Source organism: Leptopilina boulardi, unplaced genomic scaffold, assembly GCF_019393585.1.
Source record: "Leptopilina boulardi isolate dan_hultmark-lab unplaced genomic scaffold, ZJU_Lbou_2.1 LbouV2_122, whole genome shotgun sequence".
Lineage (NCBI taxonomy): Eukaryota > Metazoa > Arthropoda > Insecta > Hymenoptera > Figitidae > Leptopilina > Leptopilina boulardi.
In genome coordinates this window covers 1,407,696-1,430,939 of record NW_026137666.1, presented here as the reverse complement: position 1 = coordinate 1,430,939, position 23,244 = coordinate 1,407,696, and the positions used below count along the sequence as shown (strand labels likewise).

The 23,244-nt window shown below is 29.5% G+C and overlaps 1 protein-coding gene across 6 annotated transcripts in view; it reads left to right on the top strand.

Moving 5' to 3' along the window:
• The window catches only part of LOC127286681 (lysosomal-trafficking regulator), a 179,628-nt gene that overhangs the window by 56,844 nt on the left and 99,540 nt on the right, over positions 1 to 23,244 (top strand). For all 6 annotated transcript variants that reach the window (XM_051313218.1, XM_051313226.1, XM_051313209.1 and 3 more), the window contains 2 exons: positions 4,645 to 6,067; positions 7,003 to 7,587. In XM_051313218.1, coding sequence (XP_051169175.1) covers positions 4,645 to 6,067; positions 7,003 to 7,587 — 2,008 coding nt within the window. The remainder of the gene's footprint in view (positions 1 to 4,644; positions 6,068 to 7,002; positions 7,588 to 23,244) is intronic.

The window sequence follows — 23,244 nt, the reverse complement described above, 5'->3', positions numbered from 1 at the left end:
CTCGCCAAAATATAGTAACCTACTTTGCTTGCAGTTAGGGCTTTTAACAAAATGTAGATGGCGTCACATATCCGATTTTTTCGAATTAAGTAATGTTTTCGAGAGTCCGAAAATTGGGCTGGGTGTCAAACACCCCCCATGCACTTTAAAGGTTAGACAGGGCTAAAAAAGCCTTTTCCCTCCCGACTACTTCCGCAAAAGTGACATTTTCCTCGATAATATTATTTAAAAACTTGTTTTTTTGATCTTTAATTTTTTGTTCAAATTTAAATATCAATGCGCGTTTCTCTTTTATTTCTATCAGTTTGGGGCAGCCTCTAAATGAGGCAGAATGCCCCGTACATGCCTTGCTTCACTAGTCTCATTAATAGGGTTCCCCCTTCGGGTACGGAACCCTAAAAAGAAGGTCAAAAATGAAAAAAGTCCGCCATTTTGTTTTTTTTCATCGAAAATGGTTGATTGTAGTTCCGACGATAGCGACGAGCTTACTTTTCAAGAAAATATCAAAAATTTTATTTTTATATGACCTGAATTGGAGATATCGTGTCCGCCAATCACAAGTAGGGGTATTTTCAGGCGGCCATGACAGCAAGATAATGCATAATAAAAAAGAATAAAAATTTATTTTTTTTAATAGTTCAAAACCCCTTCTTTCTGGTATAAAAAGTTTGAAGTAAATAAAATTAATTTTATAATAAAAAAAAATTATTTAAAAAAAGTCACTAAGATGTGGTACTTACATCTTTGTACATTTGATATTTTGGATAATGACAGTATTTTCCTATTAAAAGTTGTTAAATATGATAAAATAAAATGTCAAAATATCTAGTCGATCGGAAATTTTCCGAGGATTTCTAGTTTTGCTTCAGATTTTTTCTCTATAGCGGCGCATGCGTATGACCATTTTAAAGTATGGACTTTCAACTATCTTTTCTGAAAATTTGAGCTGAATCGCGATAAGTGTTTTTAAGATATGGACTTTTAAAGAAAAACCAGTTTTTTAAATTTATTGCGCATGCATTAAGAGATAACTTAAAAATTCAAACGTCATTCGATTCTTTAGAAAACTTTTTATCGATTTGCATATTTATAATATTTTTTTCAACAAAATCCACGGTTTTTAGAACAAAAATTGATTTTTCGACTTTGATTTAAAAAAATACATTTTTTCCTAAATTTACGATTGCGGGACTTGTTTATGAGATAGGGACTTAAAATTTTGGTTGGTCAAGTATTTTGCATGATAAAAGCCACCAAAAAAATTTACAACCATATCCGAAGACCACGCTGTACAAAGTGTGTTCCTGTCATGGAATCCTCCTAAAGCAATTACCATATTTTTAAACGAACAGATCAAATAAGCAAAATATACCCGCAGCTTACTTAGCCACACAGCATATATCATGTAAAATGCGTATCACATCATAATTCAAATAGACCAGATAATGTTTAATTATATTTAGAGCTTGGCTACACTGAGAGCCAACCAGAAGCATTAATGTTTGTTTACATCTGCGACCATGGTTGCGATAGTGACGACCACGTGTTCACCTTTGCAAAGCTAACTTTTCTTATTTGTCCCTATCACAATTATGTTTGCAGATGTACTCAAACATTCTGCGCAGTCGCGAATATACACGGAAAAAATTAATTCAGTAGATTTTACAGAACTATCACGGACTAGAGGATACAGCTCTTTACGAAACTGAGTGTTGTAAAATTTCACGAAATATTCAGTATAAACAACGAAATTTCTGTAGTTAATCTGAAAACATCTATCACATTTTACAAAACTCAGTTTCGTAAAGACATGGAGTAGTATAAGGAGACCGAACGACGTACATTCAAAGTGGACCAAATTTTGGTACCCACTTAGTGTCATGAAAATACGGAATGGAACACAAGCGCTCTCGTGTGAAGTATGTAAACAGTGGCAAAAATTGGAAGTACGTTGAACATAACCCAAAAATAAATTGCTCCTTATTTTTAAAACTTTTACAATGACTGACTGCCCAGCTGAGTTTGACACAATCAGTGGCGCTAGTGTTCCATTCCGTTTTTTTAGGTTTAGCTGGTACCGAAAAGTGGTACACTTTTAGCGCAGATTTAACATGGTTTTGTAAAATATACGGAATTAATTTTTTCCGTGTAATCTATACTCCTTTAATACGTCTGAGCATAAAATTTAATGCTCCTGGTTGGCTTTCGGTAGGTGTTTTCGGCGTTCGCCCTGTGTTAACCCAGAGTTAGCGATGGTCCAATCATTAATAACATTCTGTTAGATCTACCAATCATAATTAACTCAGTGTTAACCCAGCACAGATGCCTGGAAAGAAAAAAAAGTTTGCCTACACGGAGAGAAAAACCATGCGTTTTTAGTATGAAGAGGCATACGTTTAATGTATGAAACTTTCTCATGCGAATACTGTATGACATTCATAGTTTCGCAGTAAGAAGTCCATACGCCAAACGTATGTAATACAAACATACTACGATTGTATGAGCTTCATACTCTCTCGGTGTGATACTCATAGAACAGACTATTAAGCCACGCCCACTTTCAGTTTGCATATTTCTGAATCACCTGCCCGCTTTCAATTCTTTGCTCAGTTTTGATTTATTTAAATAATTTTTTATTATATTTCAAAGATGAAGTTAAGATGAATATGTTATGTATTGTTATTAATATTTATGAAATTATAAAAAATTATTAATAAATGTAAAATGTAAATGTAGCAGGAAACACCTCTTTATTTTTTTAATTTGTCACTTCACCAAATAATATATTTTCACAAATTTATAATAATAATAATTATTATTATAACAATAATTTATAATAATAAATTATGCGGGGATCAGGAACAAATTCACAAGATACTCTCTCGATAGGAAATAAGCAAGCTGAAAGAAGGCGTGGCTTAATCGTCAGTTGTATAGCTATCATACCGAGAGAGTATGAAGCTCATACAACTGGACTATGTACGGCATACAGTTAAACTATGCAATACTCTCATACTAGAAACGCATGAATTCTTACATTAAGCGTAGGAACGGTTCATACTATCCTAGTATGAACCACTTTCATACTAAAAACGCATGCTTTTTCTCTCCGTGTACGATGCCAAGAAAAATCATTGTTACCTGGTGGTTCCTAAGTACCCTCCGAAACGAGAAAAATTAAACCGAAAATCATAGCTGTTCATTTAGAAAAGTTTCACCCCTTTCTAAGGGTGATTTTGAAATTTTTTCAAAAAACTTGTTTTTTAAGGATCAGAAGAAAGTTTTAAATTATTTTAATGATTTTTATTTGTGTGAGTGTGTTTGTAGGATCTCATTTTCTAGGTACAAGTGATTAAAAATTTTTTTAATAAAAAAGAACTCAAATTCGTAACTTTTCTTTTATATAGGTGACGTTTTGGGATGATTTAATAAGTAAATAAATGAATCGTATTAATGAATTTATATTTATTGGGCGAAATTCCACCACGAAATGTTTTTAGGTTTTTTCAAAAACTGCCTGTAGGAGAGGGAAGGAGTTGGATTTTTTGAAAAATTTAAACAGTGAATTTTGATTTTTTTTAGAAGTTAAAAATTTGTATTTTTATTACAAAAAATATTGAGATGTCCTTGTTTGTTATTTTCGAAATATTAATTATTTAATTATTTAACGTTAACAAAAGATGAAATATTTTATATACAAATAAAGTTATCGTAATTCTGACGTTACCAATTGAATGCTACCGTAATTCCGCATCCAACGAGCCATATATGAAGAATTTTGGATTAGTGGATTGTTAATAAATAATCGCATAACATTGGAATTGTTTATGAAAATGTCTCGTTGGATGCGAAATTACGTCAGCTTTCAGTTGGTAACTTCAGAATTACGATAACATTATTTGTTTATAAAATATTGCATTTTTTATTAACATTAAATAATTCATTAATTAATATCTCGAAAATAACAAAAAAAGAAAATTCCAATATTTTTTGTAATGAAAATACACATTTTTAACTTTTCAAAAAATCAAAATTCACTGTTAATTAAATTATCCAAAATCGTCACCTATATAAAAGAAAACTTACGAATTCTAGTTTTTTTATTAAAAAATTTTTTAATCGCTTGTATCTAGAAAATAAGGTCCTACAAACACATTCACATAAATAAAAATCATTAAGTAAATTTAAAACTTATTTCTGACCCTTAAAATACAATTTTTTAGAAAAATTTCAAATTTTTTTTCTCTAAATGTACAGCTACGATTTTCGGGTTAATTTTTTTAGTTTCAAGGGGTGCTAAGGAACCACCGGGTAACAATGATTTTTCTTGGCATCGTAAATGAACATTTTTTTCCTTCCAGACACCTGTGCCAGGACGGACGCCAAAAACAGCCGGTGTAGTCAGATGGCAATACGCCATCTAGTGAGAGACCGATCTCTTCCTCCATTTTCTTTCTTCGTCTCTTTTCATTTAACACGATAAAAAAAATAAAAACAAACAAAATGAAAAGAGAGTTCGGGTAAAAGTCACTAGATTGTCACTAGACAACTGTTCCCAATACTCCGTAGTTAAAGTACTCACCCATATGGCTAAACTATATGCAAATTACAACCTGATCTGACCAACATACTTTCTTCTTATAGTTCTATTGGAGTAAATGGAGTTTCTACGCTGATTGCTTGCGAATTACTGTCAGACGTGCACTCAATATGTACTTCTGGAGGAAACGAGAATGAATTATTAGTTCTACGAAAATATCTCGTTCATAACCGTGGCTGGAAATGTCTTACAGTTCTCAACTTGCTTGGCATTCGAGGCATATCATGCGGTCAAGAATTGATGGCTTTGCTTCTTGCACTGTATCCAGTTACTTTTCAAAACACAACTGATTTTATTTCACCTAATCCTTATGTAAAGTTTCGTTGCAATAATGAGATTGATTCAATTAATTTTTTTTGTCACGTTATAAAAAAGAATACCAAAATTAAGCATATTTTGAACAGTAATCTTTCCAGAAGAAAGCGAATGAAAAAGTACGATAGTAGCACTGTAAAACAAAATCAAATAAGAAAGCGCCTCTACGTTACAAGAGATACTCATAAAGCGGTCATCAGTGAGTCAGAAGAATTGTCTGATGGCAACAGGCAGAAAAAATCGTTAGCCCTGAATTTTCAACTCAAAACAATGGATTATAGTAACTTAACGTGTATTTTTTTTAGCGAAAGTAATCGAGAATGCAAATTAAATTATACTCATGATATTGTTTCATTTCGAACATCTAGGAATGAAACTTTTCAAGATTTTATGAATGAACAAGTGAAAGCTGTTTTTGATTCCAGAGTCAGCCATTTTGATACAAGTCTTTTGATTCTTCAGCTTCTTGAAGACTTACGGGACTATGAATTTCCCACTGAAAATACTTCTTTAAAACAAATACTTGAATTTGCTTTGGATATCCTTTGGGGTCTTCAATTTAAGACTGATGCGAATTTGACAAATTTAGAGTGTGGCAGATTAAAAGCTGCAACGTCAAGACTTATATTAACGTTTTTACAAAGAATTTTAAAAAGTCAAGTCCTTATGACTGCTATGATTAACAGTGGATTATTGCCTATGACTTTAAGGATTCTAGAAGACACTTGCAGAAATTCATTTTCAGATGCAACACCTGAAGAAAGGTCGTATTTACGAGAATTTATTTTCGCATTAGTTTATGGGGTTATATCTTTTTTACATGATAAGCTACATCAGGCAAATTTAACGAAAAACTTTACAGACTTTATAGAGTTATTTCAATTATTTACGGATACTCTAAATGGAAAGTTAATAGAAAAGACAATAATGTTGCTGCTGGATTGCGATCGACCTGCATCTGAAATTAGAGCTGGAAAAATAATAGATATGATTGGAGTATTAATAAATGCTTTAAAGAAAGTTAGACAAGAGTTATATTATGTTGATAAAGAAAGTCAAAAGCCTGAAAATGCTAACGCTCATCATCATTATAGTGACATATTTGGATCTCCATTTCGGAATGAATCTATTGATAACTCAATACAATCTCAGGTAAGTTTAGCTCATTAAAAAGTAATTAGAAAATCTCTATTGATTACCTATAAAACACCTTTATTGACTATCATAAACAGAAAGAAAATTTCTTTCATTATTTGATAAATATGAAGAAAAATAATTATTAATTTAGTAATTGCGCGAGCCGAACATTCCGAATCTCGGGGATATCTCCAAAAAAACACCACAAATTTTTCAGAATGTTTGTAATACAGAAATATATCAATATGCAAAAAATATTCCTTGCCTCTAGTTTTAATTAACTCCGTAACTATAAATTTAAACGTTATATAATTCAACCGAATTATGTAATATAAATTATAAAATTTTGAGTTTCATATAACCTCTAACAAAAGTGACTAACGTAGTGTACAATATAAAGTCAATGATTAAAAAAACATTGGAAAAAATAGGTTACACTTTTAAAATTGATGCAATTTTAAGGAAATTATTACCATTCAAAAATAAAAAATCATCAAAATTCTTAAATTTTAAAAAATTCATATCTCGTAAACACCTTGATAAAAAAAATTGCTTGACTTTTGGATAGGGAAAAATTTTGATAGTATTTTATATGCTTTTTATTAAGAAACAGTATTTACTCGAAATAATGAGAAAAAGTACTGTCATGGAAACAAAGTACGTAAGAAAATAGTTGATTGCGCCCTGACCTTAAAGTTACAGTCATGGTTATTTCGTAAGCGTGAGACTCTTATTTCTTTAAAGACAGGTTTCTGTTATTTAACGGATTTTTAGAGCTATCGAAGAAAAGTCAAGCACTCAGTCAATTGAAATTTTACGTACTTTTTTTCTGTGTATATTTAATCAAAAACCTTAAGTGTTTGTGGCTGTCAAACATTCCTTTAATAACCTCTTCAAGATAGGTACGACAGTAGTAATTTATAAATTTAACAGTGTAATTAATTTTTTAGGTATGTTTCATTTCTTTCCTTTCGAAGACTTTAATCTCTCTTCTGGCTGAAGCTCATACATTTGAAAAAAACTTTCAAATTAAACTCTTGAGAGTAATGACAAATTCTGGAATTTGTTGCTGTTTTCCACCAGTTACATTTATTTACAATGTCATAGGGTTCTTGAAGAAAACAAACAGCCAAACTTATAATCCATCCACAACACTTTTAGAACATGTTCTTTTTAAGGAACTTGAAGCAAACTCTATTTCTCTGGAAAATTGCGACTTGTGTAACAAATTTAAGCGTCATCATTGGAAGTTTTTAGAGCTTTATAATGAGATTTTAACACCAAATGAACCAAAACTGTGCTCAATTATTATCGTACATTTATTAAAAGTTACTCCTACTTCAAGCTTCCATGTAAAAGAGACTTTACTTTTTAAAGTGTTTTATACAACTTGTTTGAGAGCAATAGAGTACTTTGAGCAGGATCAAGACAATTCGATGGTTAAATTTCTTATACATGCTTCATTATTCATTATTGCAAGTCTGATTACAAATGCATCGCTGTTCGAGAAATTTATGGAAATTGATGGTTTAAAGGTAAAATCTTATAATTTTCTTTAAATTACTGTTCTAATGAGTTTTTTTATGATTTGATACACTTTTTTAATTTTTATTTCAAGAAAATAAATAAATAAAATTTTCATACACGAGGGCCTCAGCGTAACCATGGTACTGGAATGACTGTTCTCCTACTTTCGAGCTACTGACGACTCCAAGTTGAAAGTTTCAAGTTCCAATGTTGTGGTTGTACTAATGCCCTACACAGGGATAAATGAAACACAAAATTAACTCGAATACTAGTAGATTTTACAAGATCAGTTATATTTAAATCAATTCACATTGTTTTAAGGAGGTTCTCTCGCAAACAGAAATAACAAACAGTTAATTTTGAAACTCGATATACTGATAGATATTGGTTTCAAAAAGATGTAGTTAAATTTTTGGAGGTCTAGGTTGATTGTGACAAAAGATATAAATAATTTTTTCTCTTCACATTTAACACGGTGTTACATGTGAAATTGCTTTTTCTTGATCTTCATTTTCAAATTGCGAGAAATCTGACACACAGATATTACTGCGACTTTTTATGCCTAAAGTTAAATAACTAATATTCAATTACTTACAAAAAATTAGGAAAAGAAGCAGGCGCAAACCGCCTACATCTATGGTTTCGTGGCTTTTTAAATTCAGATTAAAAGTTATTTGTATATGAGGCATTTTACGTGTAATGTCCTGAGTTAAAAAATTGATTTCTCGAATAAAAGTGAAACTTGGGGAAGTTGTTGTCCTACCTCATAGTAAAATAACCCTAAAAAAATTTTTGACTTTTTTGAAATTTTGGGGGAGATAGAGGGGGCTCAATTTTATTAGTTTTCCCTGACACCGCCTACTATTTGAATTTTTTCTGTCTGTAAATGCAATAAAAAAAATTTTGGCAGGTATGTTTTTTGAAGGTTTTTTCATGCTCTTTCCAATAGTGAATTTCGTTTTTTAAAATTTTTGAATTTTGACCTTGATTTTCTATAATTAAACATAAATTTGCTATTTTCACTAAAATCGATGCGTTTTTTTTAAATAAATAATTGCAAACGAAAGCTGAGGTTTTTTTTATAATTTTCACAATGCCGATTTTTTTTGTTTTCTAGATATTAAATATCAAAGATTTTATGTCCGCGCGCGCGGCGAGGCGGTCGACTCATACCGCGTCGCGGTAGCTGTTTACACTGGCGCGCGCGGACAAAAAATTTTTGACATTTAATATCTCGAAAACAAAAAAAGTCGGCATTCTGAAATTTTATATACAGATCGGAAAAAACCTCAGCTTTCGTTTGCAATTATTTATTTAAAGAAAACGCATCGATTTTAGTGAAAATAGCAAATTTATGTTTAATTATAGAAAATCAAGGTCAAAATTCAAAAATTTTAAAAAACGAAATTCACCATTGGAAAGATCATGAAAAAACCTTCAAAAACATACCTGCCAAAAGTTTTTTTATTGCATTTACAGACAGAAAAAATTCAAATAGTAGGCGGTGTCAGAGAAAACTAATAAAATTGACCCCCTCTATCTCCCCCAAAATTTCAAAAAAGTCAAAAAAATTTTTGGGGATATTTTACTATCAGGTAGGACAACAACTTCCCCAAGTTTCACTTTTTTTCGAGAAATCAATTTTTTAACTCAGGACATTACACGTAAAATGCCTCATATGGGCGATTCCACGTCAGAAATCTTACATGGAATCTCCTATATAATAAATAATTTATAATTACATTATTTGTAAATTGCTATGGTTGCTATGGTAATGGTTGTCATCGAAACGGTTGCTATGGAAACAGTTGTCATGGAAACGGTTACCATGTCAACCATAACGAGTGTATGACGGACTGATGGATGGACGGACGGTTACTATGGTATCTATTACAATGGCAACCATATGAGTACGACGGACGGACACCAAAGTGAAACTATAAGGCTTTCGGCCCTGGGCCACGAAACCCTAAAAATTGATCAGACCTTACCTAGGAAACTCAAAATTAATTATTTTGTTAAAGGGGTATTAGTCTTGAGAAGTGTGCAAAATATGTCAAAATTCAACATTTTTTTCTCGCTTAGTTAATTATAAAATTTAAAAAGACTTTTTGCGTATTGAAAAGTATAATTTGTAGTATTAAAAAAAAAAAAATTTTTTTATTTTTGTATAGTCATAGTCGGCGCTTCAATTTTGAGGCGCCCTGCGGTTGCAGACCTAGCGCACTCCCCAGTCATTTAAAACCAAAAAATATCTTAAAGTTAAGGTACTAATGTAGTGGTTTAAGTACGCTTTTTTTGCTTTATTGTTAAATCCTTCATATCTTTAAACAAAATCAATATTGTAGTCAAGATGTTAGTTGTTTTTGGTAAAAATCCACATTTTATTTTTAAAATTCTTAATTAAATGAGCTTTCGCCCGTCAACGTCGGGCCTCATCAGATTTAAATACTGAAATTAAATTTACATTTTTTGCGTTTGTTATAAAAATAATATTTAATTAAATTGATAAACATAACCTCAAACTCACCAATATGGATTCCACTCTCATTTAATAATTTAAAATAAAAAAATAATAAAAAATTCTATTAGAAAAATAATTTTCCCAAAAAGGGAGTGCTTCCGTGAAACCAAATATAATTTAAATTATGTGGTATGATGTTTATGTGTCGATATTGTTCTACAAGACACGTGTTTCAACGGATACTAATATAAGTTTAAAAGAAATTAAATTTGTTAAAAAATTAAAAACCTACTTTATCATTTATGGGTATGATTAATGATGTAAAATCTATAATGTTCACATGAGTTGATAACTGTGGGATCTACTATATCACTTTAGTGCGTTTGAATCAAAATTAAATTAAAATAACAATATCAATAATAATAATAATTAAACATCAATAATAGCAGCATTAACATCAATTATATTATTAATTATAATACAATCAATGTTGAAATACCATACTACTATACTATCATCATATTATTATATTATAACCAATATTAATTAGTATTTACAATAAGAGAGTGGTATATTTGATTTAAAGATGTTAAGTCAGTTTTTTTAATAATTGAATTACTATTTCTTAAAATGTGAAACATCTCTTTAAATAGTCTTTTTTGTGATTCAATTCTGTGCAAATAATTTCAGTATTTTCAAATTGGAAGTTGTGATCTTGGTCATGTGCCTGAATGACCAAAGCAGTACTTCTGTTATCAAGTCTGCAGTCTCTTTTATATTGATAGATTCTGTCTTTAATGTAATTACTTGTTTCACCAATATAACAGGCTCCACATTGACATGGAATATTATAAACAACGTGATAACTATATTGAAAATTTGTAATATCTTTATTTTTTGAAAAAGCTTTAAAGGGATCTTTTTCATAAGAGAAAACGACTTTAACATCATAGTCTCTGTAAATGTTTTCAAAAAAAGATTTTAATTCATTTACAAAAGGTAAAGCAATAATATTACTTGTGTCGAACGGTGTTTTTTGAAGTTCAATTGTAGAGAAGAGTTTTTCAAATCTAATATTTATATGTTTTGATAAAAAAGATGAGGGATAATTGTTTTCTTTAAGAGTATTAAAAACAAAATTTTAATTTTGTTCATAAAATTTAACATTAGAGAGTCTAACTGCTCTGTCCACCAGACCGTATACTATAAATATCTTATCTTTTTCAGATACGTTTGAATTAAAATTAACGTATCTGCCAGAAAAGGTATCCTTGTGATACCAGTTGGTGATCATAAAATCATTCTCTCTAATGATTGTGACATCAAGAAAATTAATAGAATGATTATTTTCAATTTCTATAGTAAATTGTATATTTTCATTATATTTGTTAAAAGCAGTAAGTAAATTGTTAATGTTATTTTCCTCAACAATGACAAAAATATCATCAACATATCGGCGATAAAAATAATATGGAAATCTTAATTTTTTTAAAACATCTGATTCTAATTTTTCCATTACAAGGTCAGCTATGATGCCCGACATAGGTGAACCCATAGGTGTTCCAAAAATCTGCTTATAAAATTCTCTGTTAAAAGAACAATAGGCATTGTCAATACAAAACTCTAAGATATCCAAGAAGACGTTATCAGGAAGTTTGGTATGTTGTCTAATTTCACGCCATTTTAACTTTACACATTTTAATATCAATGATTTAGGAATATTAGTAAAAAGTAATTTTGCTTCTAATGAAATTAATCTACAATTAGGTGTAATTTTTTTATTTTCAATTTGTTTAATAAAATCGAAACTATTTTTAACGTGGTATTCTGTTTTGTTAATAACTTATGTTATCTTATGTTATGTTTATCAATTTAATTAAATTTTATTTTTATAACAAACTCAAAAAATGTAAATTTAATTTCAGTATTTAAATCTGATGAGGCCCGACGTTGACGGGCGAAAGCTCATTTAATTAAGAATTTTAAAAATAAAATGTGTATTTTTACCAAAAACAACTAACATCTTGACTAAATTATATAAATCCAAAAAAAATTATCATCTATACCAAAATCAATATTTTTAAGTTAACTTTGGTGCGTTTTCTTCCGGAAGTATAGGACTATTAAATTATGTAGACTAGATCGTAATCAGCGACCCCGAAAACGTTAAGATACTAAATTTCATAAAAATGCAGTAACATTTTTTTCAACATATGTACATAAATTGTACCATAACTTTTAATAGAAGCTAAATTTCGTCATAACATTTTTGATGTGTACTCTAGAGACATTGAGAATTGTAAAAAAGCAAAAAAAAATCGAAAAATTTTTTTCTCATGAGTTATTCCCCTTAAAAAAACACAGCATTTTGACAATTAGAAGATACGCAACACAAAACTTGGCAACGTTGCTTCTTGTAGGTTAAGTATAGAAAAAGGGCGAAATTGGAAAGTAGTATAAATACTATATATAATAGTATATTCATCAAAGATTCATAATAATAAATAATAATTAATAAATATTACTTTAATAATAAATTTATTATTAAAAATTTTGAAAAATGATATTGATAAAATTAATTTAATAATGTTATAATTTTCTGACACATTTCAGGAAAATGTATTAAAAAATTATAATTTTTAGTAAAATATGTAATAAAAAATTAATTATTAATTTATATTCTTTTTTATTTTAGTTTTAAATTGAATTAAAATTACAAATTAAATTAGGGTCAGTTGGGGTAAATGGGGACAAAATCGCTTTTTTGCACAAATTACGTAAGTTTCTTCCTTTAAAAGGTTATATTTGCGGGTTTATTCTTTTTTAATTATTTACATTCCCAGGATTAATTTTATGCAGCAGAAAAAAATTTAGATAAGCTTTAAACGCATGAAACTGACTGTACCCATTTACCCCAAAATTTAGAAAATTTCATAAAATTTGGGGTAAATGGGGACAGCATAGTTTCTAAGAAAGTTTTAAGAAAAAAGTTTCCTTAAGTATATAACTGTATTAAGAGATGAAAAAACTTGAAAAAAATTTGTAGTACATATATAATAGATGAACCAATTAAGCTTCTTTTATTTTTTTTTATTTTAGTATTTTGTCTCGCATTTGAAAAAAAACAGACTTAAAAATCATACCAAATTTTTTTCTTATTCCTTATGACTCCCATAACAGAAATTCACTTGAATTTTTGAATTTTGTTAATTTGATTAATAATGACAAGCTGTCCCCATTTACCCCAAAAATTTGAATTCTTAGGGTAATTGGGGACAGCTTGTCATTATTAACCAAATTGACAAAAATTCAAATTTGGTATGATTTGTAAATCTGTTTTTTTAAAATGCGAGACAAAATACTGAAACAGTTTGACTTTGATTTTTAAGTTTTTATACATTGAGCGATAACTTGAATAATCTTGCTGCCAATTGTCAATATAAAAGCTTGGCAATACTCAAAACCTCTTGCAGGTGATCTGAGGTTAAAATATTGACGTTGAACTTAATTTTAAAACTGTAAATTAAGGTCCAAAACCTTTTGTCCCCATTTACCCCAACTGACCCTAATTGAATTAATTTTAATTGATTATAATTAAAAAGTAAATTAATTTAATTCACTTTAATTAATTAAAATTAAAAAGTAAATTAAATTTTTTTAAATTCAATTTAAATATTTTACGAAATATGCTATTTGTAATTTTATTAAATAAAATTGACAAAAACGTGTCAAAATCACAGATATTTTTTATTATTATAATAATATCTGTTTATACTATTTTATAAAAATGCAATAAATATTTTTCTTCTTCTTCTAAATAATACATATAAAAGACCATATATGAAATAAATTTAAATATTTTGTTTTAAATAATTTACTACTAACATTTCGATTTTTTAACACGCTAATAAAAATATTTTATAATATAAGTTTGAAATTATAGTTCCTAATTGATTTCGTAAATTAATAATAAAAGAATAAATAAGATTCATATGATAATCAGGGTGGCCAGCCAACCCGGAGAACCGGGAGAAAGCCGGGACTGAAAAATTAATCCGGGAGATTTTATGGGTTTTGTAATTTGCGCAATTATTCAAAAATTGTTCAACTTTTAACCATCTAAAATTTCATGTTAATTATGTAAAATATATGAGCAATTCCAAGTGAGATTGAGGGGTCTATCCTCCGATTCCTTCTATACTACGTTTTTGGGTAGAGGTTATGTGTCTATTTGAAAGGTCATCTAATTCTGTGTCAAAAAAAATATTAAGTATTACTAAAACCGAGAAGGTTGGGAACCCCCGCTAAATAAACGGAGCCCGATAATAAGTTTAAAATTTAAAAACAAATTATATTTTTTAAATAAATACCTACCCGTGTGGAAAAAGCCACGATCTTGCCCTCAAGAGTTCGGGGCCCCCGGCGGGGGCCCATGAGGGCTGATCCATATGGCGAATCCATGAGGGGCCCCGCATGGATCGCCCTCATGATCGATTAGCAAAATTTTCTAAGTCCAAAAATCAAATATTTTTTTATCACCAAAAAATTAATGTTTATAATGATTCAGAACAACGAAAAACGCGTTTTTAATAAAAATATATTTACACTTTTTTGAAAATAACACTCACACTTATGGCAAAATAGATGAGGGCCACCGTAGGGGCCCGCATGGATCGCCCTCATGATCGATTAGCAAAATTTTCTAAGTCCAAAAATCAAATATTTTTTTATCACCAAAAAATTAATGTTTATAATGATTCAGAACAACGAAAAACGCGTTTTTAATAAAAATATATTTACACTTTTTTGAAAATTCACCTGAGATGATTCATGATAATAATCATAAAGCATATAATTAATTATATTTTATAAATTTCATTTGATTGGAAAATATAATTTAATATCTTAACTTTAACTAAATGATGTTAAGCACTTTTCTTTGTTAGGTATTTTTGAAGTTTAAATAGCATCAAGAAGTTAGCATTCGTTTTGAAGTAGCGTGCGTAGCGTAGTTGGTAAAGCGTTAGACTCATAGTCCGTAGGTCGTAGGTTCGATTCCCCCCATGCGTTAGATTTATTTATTTCTCAGGTTTGCGTTTAATCATTAATTCTATGTATGAATTAATTGAAAAATGAAAATATCCGTTAATAGTATGCATAAATTACATATTTTTTAATTTTTTAATTAATTAATTTATTATTACTTTTAATTATATCCGACAGTTAATTAATTAGAACGTTAATTAATAAATTCAATTTGAGTAAGAATTTAATTTAAAATTGAATAATTATTAAATAAATATGTTATTTATTCATAACTTAAGCTTATTTATTATTAATTAACTTTTATTATTAATATTATTGATTAAAAAACATTATGGCAAACTTGAGGGCAAGATGAGGGCAAACGTGAGGGCCCATAAGGGCGCCCGTAGGGGCACCCTCATGGATCGCCCATGCGGGCGCCCTCATCGATGAGCATGTCGTTTCCATGAGGGGCCCCTATGGATCATCCATATGCGCCCCTCATGGCATGAGGGCGATCCATAAGGGCCCCCACTGGGGGCCCACATCACTTTTCTACACGGGTAAATAAATTAAAAAATTTTAATTTTTTAAAATTAATTTTTTTTTCTTAAACTTCAATATTTTTTGAGCAAGAAACCTTTAGGAAACTTTTTTCTAGGACTAAATGTGAAAAAGTTATGAGTAATTGAAAACAAAAGTTGCACTTATTTTTTAATGCAAATATCTCAAAAAATAATAAATATTTTTTTCAAAATTTTTTTTTACTCAATTAGACCCATAACCTCTACCCAAAAACGTAGTATAGAAAGAATCGGAAGATAGACCCCTCAATCTCACGTGGAATTGCTCACATACCATCAACAAAAATTAGCTATTTCTATTTCTCACAATCCTTAATTTTTTAATTCTACACTGAAAGAAAATATATAACAAAATTTCGTAAATACTTTTCAATTTAGGGAAAACGTGTCAAACTGGAAAAAAGATATAAAATATATTAAATTTCAGTAAAGATTTAGTATAACTACTATAAATTATGTTGAAGTTCGTAAATATTTACTAAAATTTGAAATACATTTCTTAATCTTCATGGGACTGACGAGGTACCTCGGTACCTTTTGCATTTTCAAATTGATTTTTTCATAATTTTTAAAATCGTATCGACTTAAGGTTTTTTGACATCTTAAATTTATCCATACAAAGTGTTTTAATATTATTTATAATGTACATTGTTTATTTATTTATTCAGAAATAATAAATAACTAGCAAAATATACGCGCGCTTTAGCGCGCAGATATATTTAGTACATGTTATTACTTAAAAAATTAATTAATATTATATTATGAAAATTTAATTTAATTAATTATTAATTGTTAATAAAATTTTATGTTAATAATTAAATTATTTTTTATGTATTAGATAATTATTAAAATAAAAAATAAATAAATGAAAATGTAATTAAATAAAACTTGTTTATAACATTTTAAATAACAACATTTTTCATAGGTATTAATATTAATAATTAATTTTTTAATTTTACATACAATAATTGTGAATTTTTTAATAAATATTATTTTTTATAAATATTTATATGAATTGGAAATGTGATAAATAATTCTTTAGGCGGTTTAAAATTAGTTGACACGTAAATTTCCAAAAAAACTTTTATTTTATTAACAATTTTAAATTATATTAAATATTTTATGTTATTTTATTAATTAATAAAATTATTTTTTCAAATTTTGAACTTCAACAACAAATTTATAATTTACAACAAATTTATAACCATCTAGTTAATTTTTTTTTTTGTGGATTTTCCTCATTATTTATTTTTATTATTTTTTTTAATTCTTTTCTTAAATTTTGTATGCTCATTTTTTGAGCATCAATTTTTTTTATGTTCTTTGAATCCGACACAGAAAAGAAAACTGGAGCTGAAAATAAAAAATGCATTTTTAGGGTTCCATACTATATTAATAAATAAAATTTCGATTATTTAATATAAAAATGAAAAAAAATTATAATTTACCTTTGAATAAAATGATAAAACATTTAAATTATTATTAAATATATTTATTTTTTAATTAAATTATTTTTAATACATTTTTTATTATTTATTTATCAAAAAAATTAATTAATATATATTGATTCTCCTGAAAATGACCTTTTGGTTAATTTTTGATTTTAGAGGATTTTATAAAAATGTCCTCAATTTTAGGTGTTGCTGATTTTCTTAGTGCTAGTTTATAATTTGTTAAGTAATTTAAAATCAGGTTTGGACAAATATAATCCTGAAAAATTTATACAGGAGCTGTGATTTGTCAAAAAGGTACGGAGATGAAATAGTTTTAGCTCCAACATAGATTTTACTTCATCAAACTGTTAAACAATTTTTTATTGCAAAAGTATTAATGAAATTTTGACTATATATATATCAACAATTAATAATAAGTGGATTTTATAATAATTATATAATAATAAATAATATTTATTATTTGAAATATATAAATTTTTAATTAACTATAATAAAAATAAAAATATTGCAAAGAAAAATTTAAATAAATAAATAAATAATTTTTAAAAATTATTTCAATTTTATATTTATTTATTTAGTTATTATATATATATATATATTTATTATTATTATTATATGAAATTTATTATTTTTTATTATTATAGAATAATAAATAATAATAATTATTATTATTAATAAATTTAAATTAATAAATAAATAATTTAGTCAAAATTAAAAATTTATATGTATATATAACACAGAAAAATACTGTACTCAAAATGAGTACGAAATCATACTCATTTTGATATGCAGCAAAAATGATAACGCTCCTATTCATTTTGAGTTTTCAGTGAAAAAATATCAAAATGAACAACGTCAGTTTCATTTTGAGTAAATGTTTAACTATGAATTATAGATAAATAACAAATGATTATTTAATTGTATTTCACTGCCTCGTCCTCAAGATCTATTACGTAGTATCGTTAGTTACCGTCTGTTCTGCTACACTATTTCAAATTCAAGGGTTTTTTGGCGCCACTTTCATATAGGTGTCGCCCGTGTTAGACTTCCGTTTCCTAGTCATTACGTTAGTTGTGTGCGTTCTGTTCACATCACGCGGATAAAAAACCTTTTAAAAAATCTCTATAAAAATGGGAAGTGAATCCAAAAAATTATTAAAAAAGCTAAAAAAGCTAAAGAAGAAAATTAAAAAGAGAAGAGATTACTCTTCATCAAGTGACAGCTCTAGTGCAACACAAAGTTCGAAAACTAGTAGTGGCGTCTCCCAAGCATCAAGGTCGCGTTCACGCAGTCCGATTGACAAACATAGGCGAAGTAGATCTCAACTAAGGTCCAACAAATTTAAATATAAGAGCAAAGAGAGTTCACGTAGAGGAACATTCAACAGCTCATATTCTTCGACGGATCCCATTAATTATCGACATTCACGAGATACGTCCCGCTATAGCGCCGAACCCGAAAGGCGAAGCGGAAGGCGTGATCCGAGAAAAACGAAAAATGGAGATCGACCCGCTGACGTCCGTGAAAAAGAACATCGCTCTCGAGGCGAGTCATCCAAGTCACCGACGCAAAGAAAAGAGGTCAATGATCGAAACAAAAATGAACCAAAAAACACAGACGATTCAATAAATATAGACGAAGTAGATTTAAAACACCTAGGGGGAGACCCCCTCGAAAAAATAAAAACTAGCGACCCAATAAATAGAACTTTAGCACATGTATGGCAAAAAATCATTCAACAGGGGCTGTCAAAAGAAATTCGTAAAGAACTCATAGACAAGTACCCGCCTGCAGAAAACTGCACAGCCATGGAGGCTCCTAACCTAAACCCGGAACTAAAAAACATAATAGGTGTTATGTTCGCACAGACATTTTTGATTACTTTAATTTGTTATTTTATGAATTTCGTTTGTTTTTTAAAGAAATATTGACATTTAGTGGTTTGAATTAATAAAGTGCGGGGTTCTGGGACTTATGAGGCAGGAGTGAACATTTGGACGGTAAGAGGGGAAAAAAGCCAGTATGGCGACGAAAGCCCAAAGTAAAAAACCTCGTAAAAACGCCCACTCGTCTTTTACTTTATTTCAAAGTGTTTTCTTAGTTCCTTTTTTATATACAATTGGTTTACTTAATTCTTTACTTATTTATCATACTGTACCACATTTAAATTCAAATCTAAATAAATAACTTCAAAACAAATTTATAACGATCGTCATTCCGACTCATCTAACCTCTAAAAATCACAATAGGTACAACTGGTACAAAAAAGGATCAATATCAGGTAATCTCACAAAATCAGCTCTGAGCAGCTCTAAGCGCTACGGGAAAAGCACTGACAAAACTTTTAGCTTTTCAATCTGCCGGAGAGAAAAGTGACGACGAACTAAAAAATTTAGTGACCGAAGCAATATCCATCCTGAGTGATATAGGCAAAATATTAACAGACCTGCACCACGGAATATCCAACACTAGAAGATACTTTATCACTTCTGGTAGAGATCAAAAATTGAAAACCGTCGCAGACAGTGCACCAATTGATCAATACCTGTTCGGAGAAAAGTTTCCCGAAAAATTAAAAGAAGCTGAGAAAGTGGGAAAAGAGCTGACCAAACCAACCGAAAAATTCACTAAGAAAAAACCGTCCTACACTCAATCTGATGGAAGGTTACAAAAAACCAGAACGGACCATTTAAACTGGAAAGGCCCTCCGAGGAGGAACAATTCGAGTTCCGGGAGGGGGGGCACACTCAACGTCAGAAACGGAATTATCAGAAAAATTACTAAAGGTAAGCTATGTAGGTGGTCGATTAATTTATTTTAAAAAACGCTGGGAAAAAATGACGTCAGACCGATTTATTTTAAATTGCGTCACAGGGTATAAGGTACCTTTTGAAGAGATACCTATACAAAATGAAAATGCTTATCAACCCAACATTCAAAAACAAAACCTTACAAACGTAGAAAAAGGAGTCAAAAAACTAGTAAATAAAAATGCTGTTGTCCCCTGTAAACCCATCAAAAATCAATTTCTCTCACCATATTTTTTGAGAAAAAAGTCAAATGGAGAGGATAGATTTATTTTAAACCTTAAAGGCTTAAATAAATTTATTATCCCTCAACACTTTAAGATGGAGGATATAAAGACAGCTCTCAGACTAGTAATTCCAGACTGCTACTTTGCTACCATAGAACTGAAAGATGGCTATCTACATATCTCAGTGTACAAAAAACATAGAAAATTCTTAGGATTTACCTTTGAAGGAAAATTTTATGAATTTACATCTCTCCCCTTCGGTCTATGCACTGCCCCATATCTGTTTACAAAAATAATGAAAGCAGTAATACAAAAACTTAGAGAAATGGGAATCGTGCTGGTAATCTATTTAGATGACATACTGATAATTGCTAGGTCAGAAGCAGAATGTAAAAGAAATGTAAAAAGACTTATTAGATTCCCTAGGCTTTATTATTAATTTAGAAAAAAGTAAATTAGAACCAAGAAAAAAGTGTAATTATTTAGGTTTTCTCTTAAATAGCAAATCCTTCACTATTGAACTTCCACCAGAAAAAAGAGAAAGAATAGAAAAACTAGCCGCCCAATTTCTAAAAAACAAACAATTTAAAATACGAGAATTAGGTCAATTCCTAGGTACATTGGCTGCGGCATGCCCAGCAATTCCGTACGGATGGTTGTACACAAAGCAGTTAGAAAGAGAGAAATTTATCGCTTTAAAGAAATCTCCATTTTGTCTGATTTTACAAACCCTTCAAAAAATTAAGTCAGACAAAGCAAAAGGGGTAGTTGTAGTGCCATTATGGCCATCTCATCCATAGTACCCCCTTTTTATGTCCCTGATAGTCTCAGAACCAATTATCTTTAAGCCCAATAATAAATTATTGTTTTGCCCTTATAGGAAAACACATCCACTGCACGAGAGCCTTTCCCTGGTGGCTGCATTATTATTCGGAGGGCATTCGAGCTAAGAGGAGCGTCGGAAGACGCAACATATGTAATAATAGCATCTATTTCGGAAGGAACCCTCAGACAATATGAAGAACCATTAAAATTATGGTGTCAACAGACTCAAGAAAACGAAATCTCCCCCTACGAAACTAATACACCAGAGGCACTAAAATTTTTCACAAATATTCAGAAATCAAAAGTTTCATACAGTACTCTAAACATATATAGAGGAGCAATATCTTTACTCACCAATAATGATCTAGGTAAAGATCCAGTAATATCAAGATATTTCAAAGGAGCAGCGTCTATAAATCCACCAAAAACCTAAGTACGATGTCACATGGGACCCCCAACTAGTTTTAAACTACATAAAATCATTAGGCCAAAATAAAGACCTAAGTTTAGAAAATCTCACAAAGAAACTAGCCTCCCTGTTAGCGATAACAACAGCACACAGGGTACAGACCATAGCAGCGATAGAGATTCAAAATACGAATATAACAAAAAATTCGATTCAAATAAAAATAACAGCAAAGACAAAAACAACAGGCAGAAGTAAATATCAGCCCTTCATTGAGTTAAACGCATTTAATAACGAAGAGGAACTGTGCCCCGTAGCAGCAATCAAGTCGTATCTGGAAAAAACTGATCCAATAAGGGAGAACCCAAGAAAAGGGAAGCTCTTTATCACATATAAAAAACCGCACCGAGAAGCTACCAAACAAACCATAAGCAGGTGGATAAAGGATACCCTTAAAGCAAGTGGAATCGACACAGAAGTCTTCACGACCCACAGCACGAGGCACGCAGCATCCTCCGCAGCCCTAAGGAAAGGGGTAAACATCGAAACCATCCGAAAAGCCGTAGGTTGGACTCCTACCTCGACAGTATTCGCGAAATTCTATAACCGGCCAATCGTCGAAAAAACATCATTTTCAACGGCTATAATTGATAATACTCAAAAATAGAGGGCTATTTATTTACTTTAATATAACAAATTTACCTATAACATATTAATAACAATAAAAAACATATGTTTATTATTTTTTCATAACAAACAAGAGAGTGAATCATTTTAAGCTCTGAACATCTACGTAATTGATATTGAGGACGAGGCAGTGAAATACGATTGAATGATTGAACAAGCTTACCTGAAGTGAAGTTCAATCCAAATTGTATGAGCTGCCTCGTCCGAAAAGATCAACCCCTCCCAAACCCAAAAAATAAAAATTTATTTTTTTAAAAAAAACCCAAAGAAAAAATGATTCACACCAAAACTCTAAAATATAATGACTAGGAAACGGAAGTCTAACACGGGCGACACCTATATGAAAATGGCGCCAAAAAACCCTTAAATTGGAAAAAGTGTGGCAGAACAAACGGTAACTAACGATACTACGTAATTGATCTTTTCGGACGAGGCAGCTCATACAATTTGGATTGAACTTCACTTCAGGTAAGCTTGTTCAATCATTCAATTTAAAATAGTACTAAAACAATTGTTTTTCATAAATAAACACTTTCAAACTAAAAAGACTTTAATTCTTAAAGTCAATTTATTATTATTTATAAAATAAAATAAATCAAGTTTTAGGTTAAGAAACATATGTGTGTGTATGTTAAATAATTTTTCAAAATATTAATCGAAATCCGATAATTATTATTTTTATTATTTATTTATCATAAGTATGATTAAATTATAAATCGAAAATTGAGCGTCTGCAAAGCAGAACTTACAGTATTACACTTCAGATACAACGCATCGTAATTTCTGCTTGCGTAAAATTCAAAATAAACACAAGAATGTATTTTATATGTATTCTTATGCACTGTAACGGACTTTTTCCTTAAATAAATAAAAAAAAGATAAATAATAATAAAATAAAATTTGGAGTTTAAAAAAAATAAATATTAATAAACAATTACAAATAAATAAACAATTATTAGAATGATAAATAAACAAACATTAGAATAATAATAAACAATAAAAGCCAAAGTCTTTTAGTCCTTACAATTAATATCCGGAAATTAATATGGTCCTTCAAAAAAAAATTAATTTGTTGGGCGCCAGTCCTTTCTTGGGACAAATCTCAAAATAAAAAAGAGTAATATTCTATAACACAAACAGAACTAGATTCCAATTATAGAATAAAAACAAGACAAAAAAAATATAG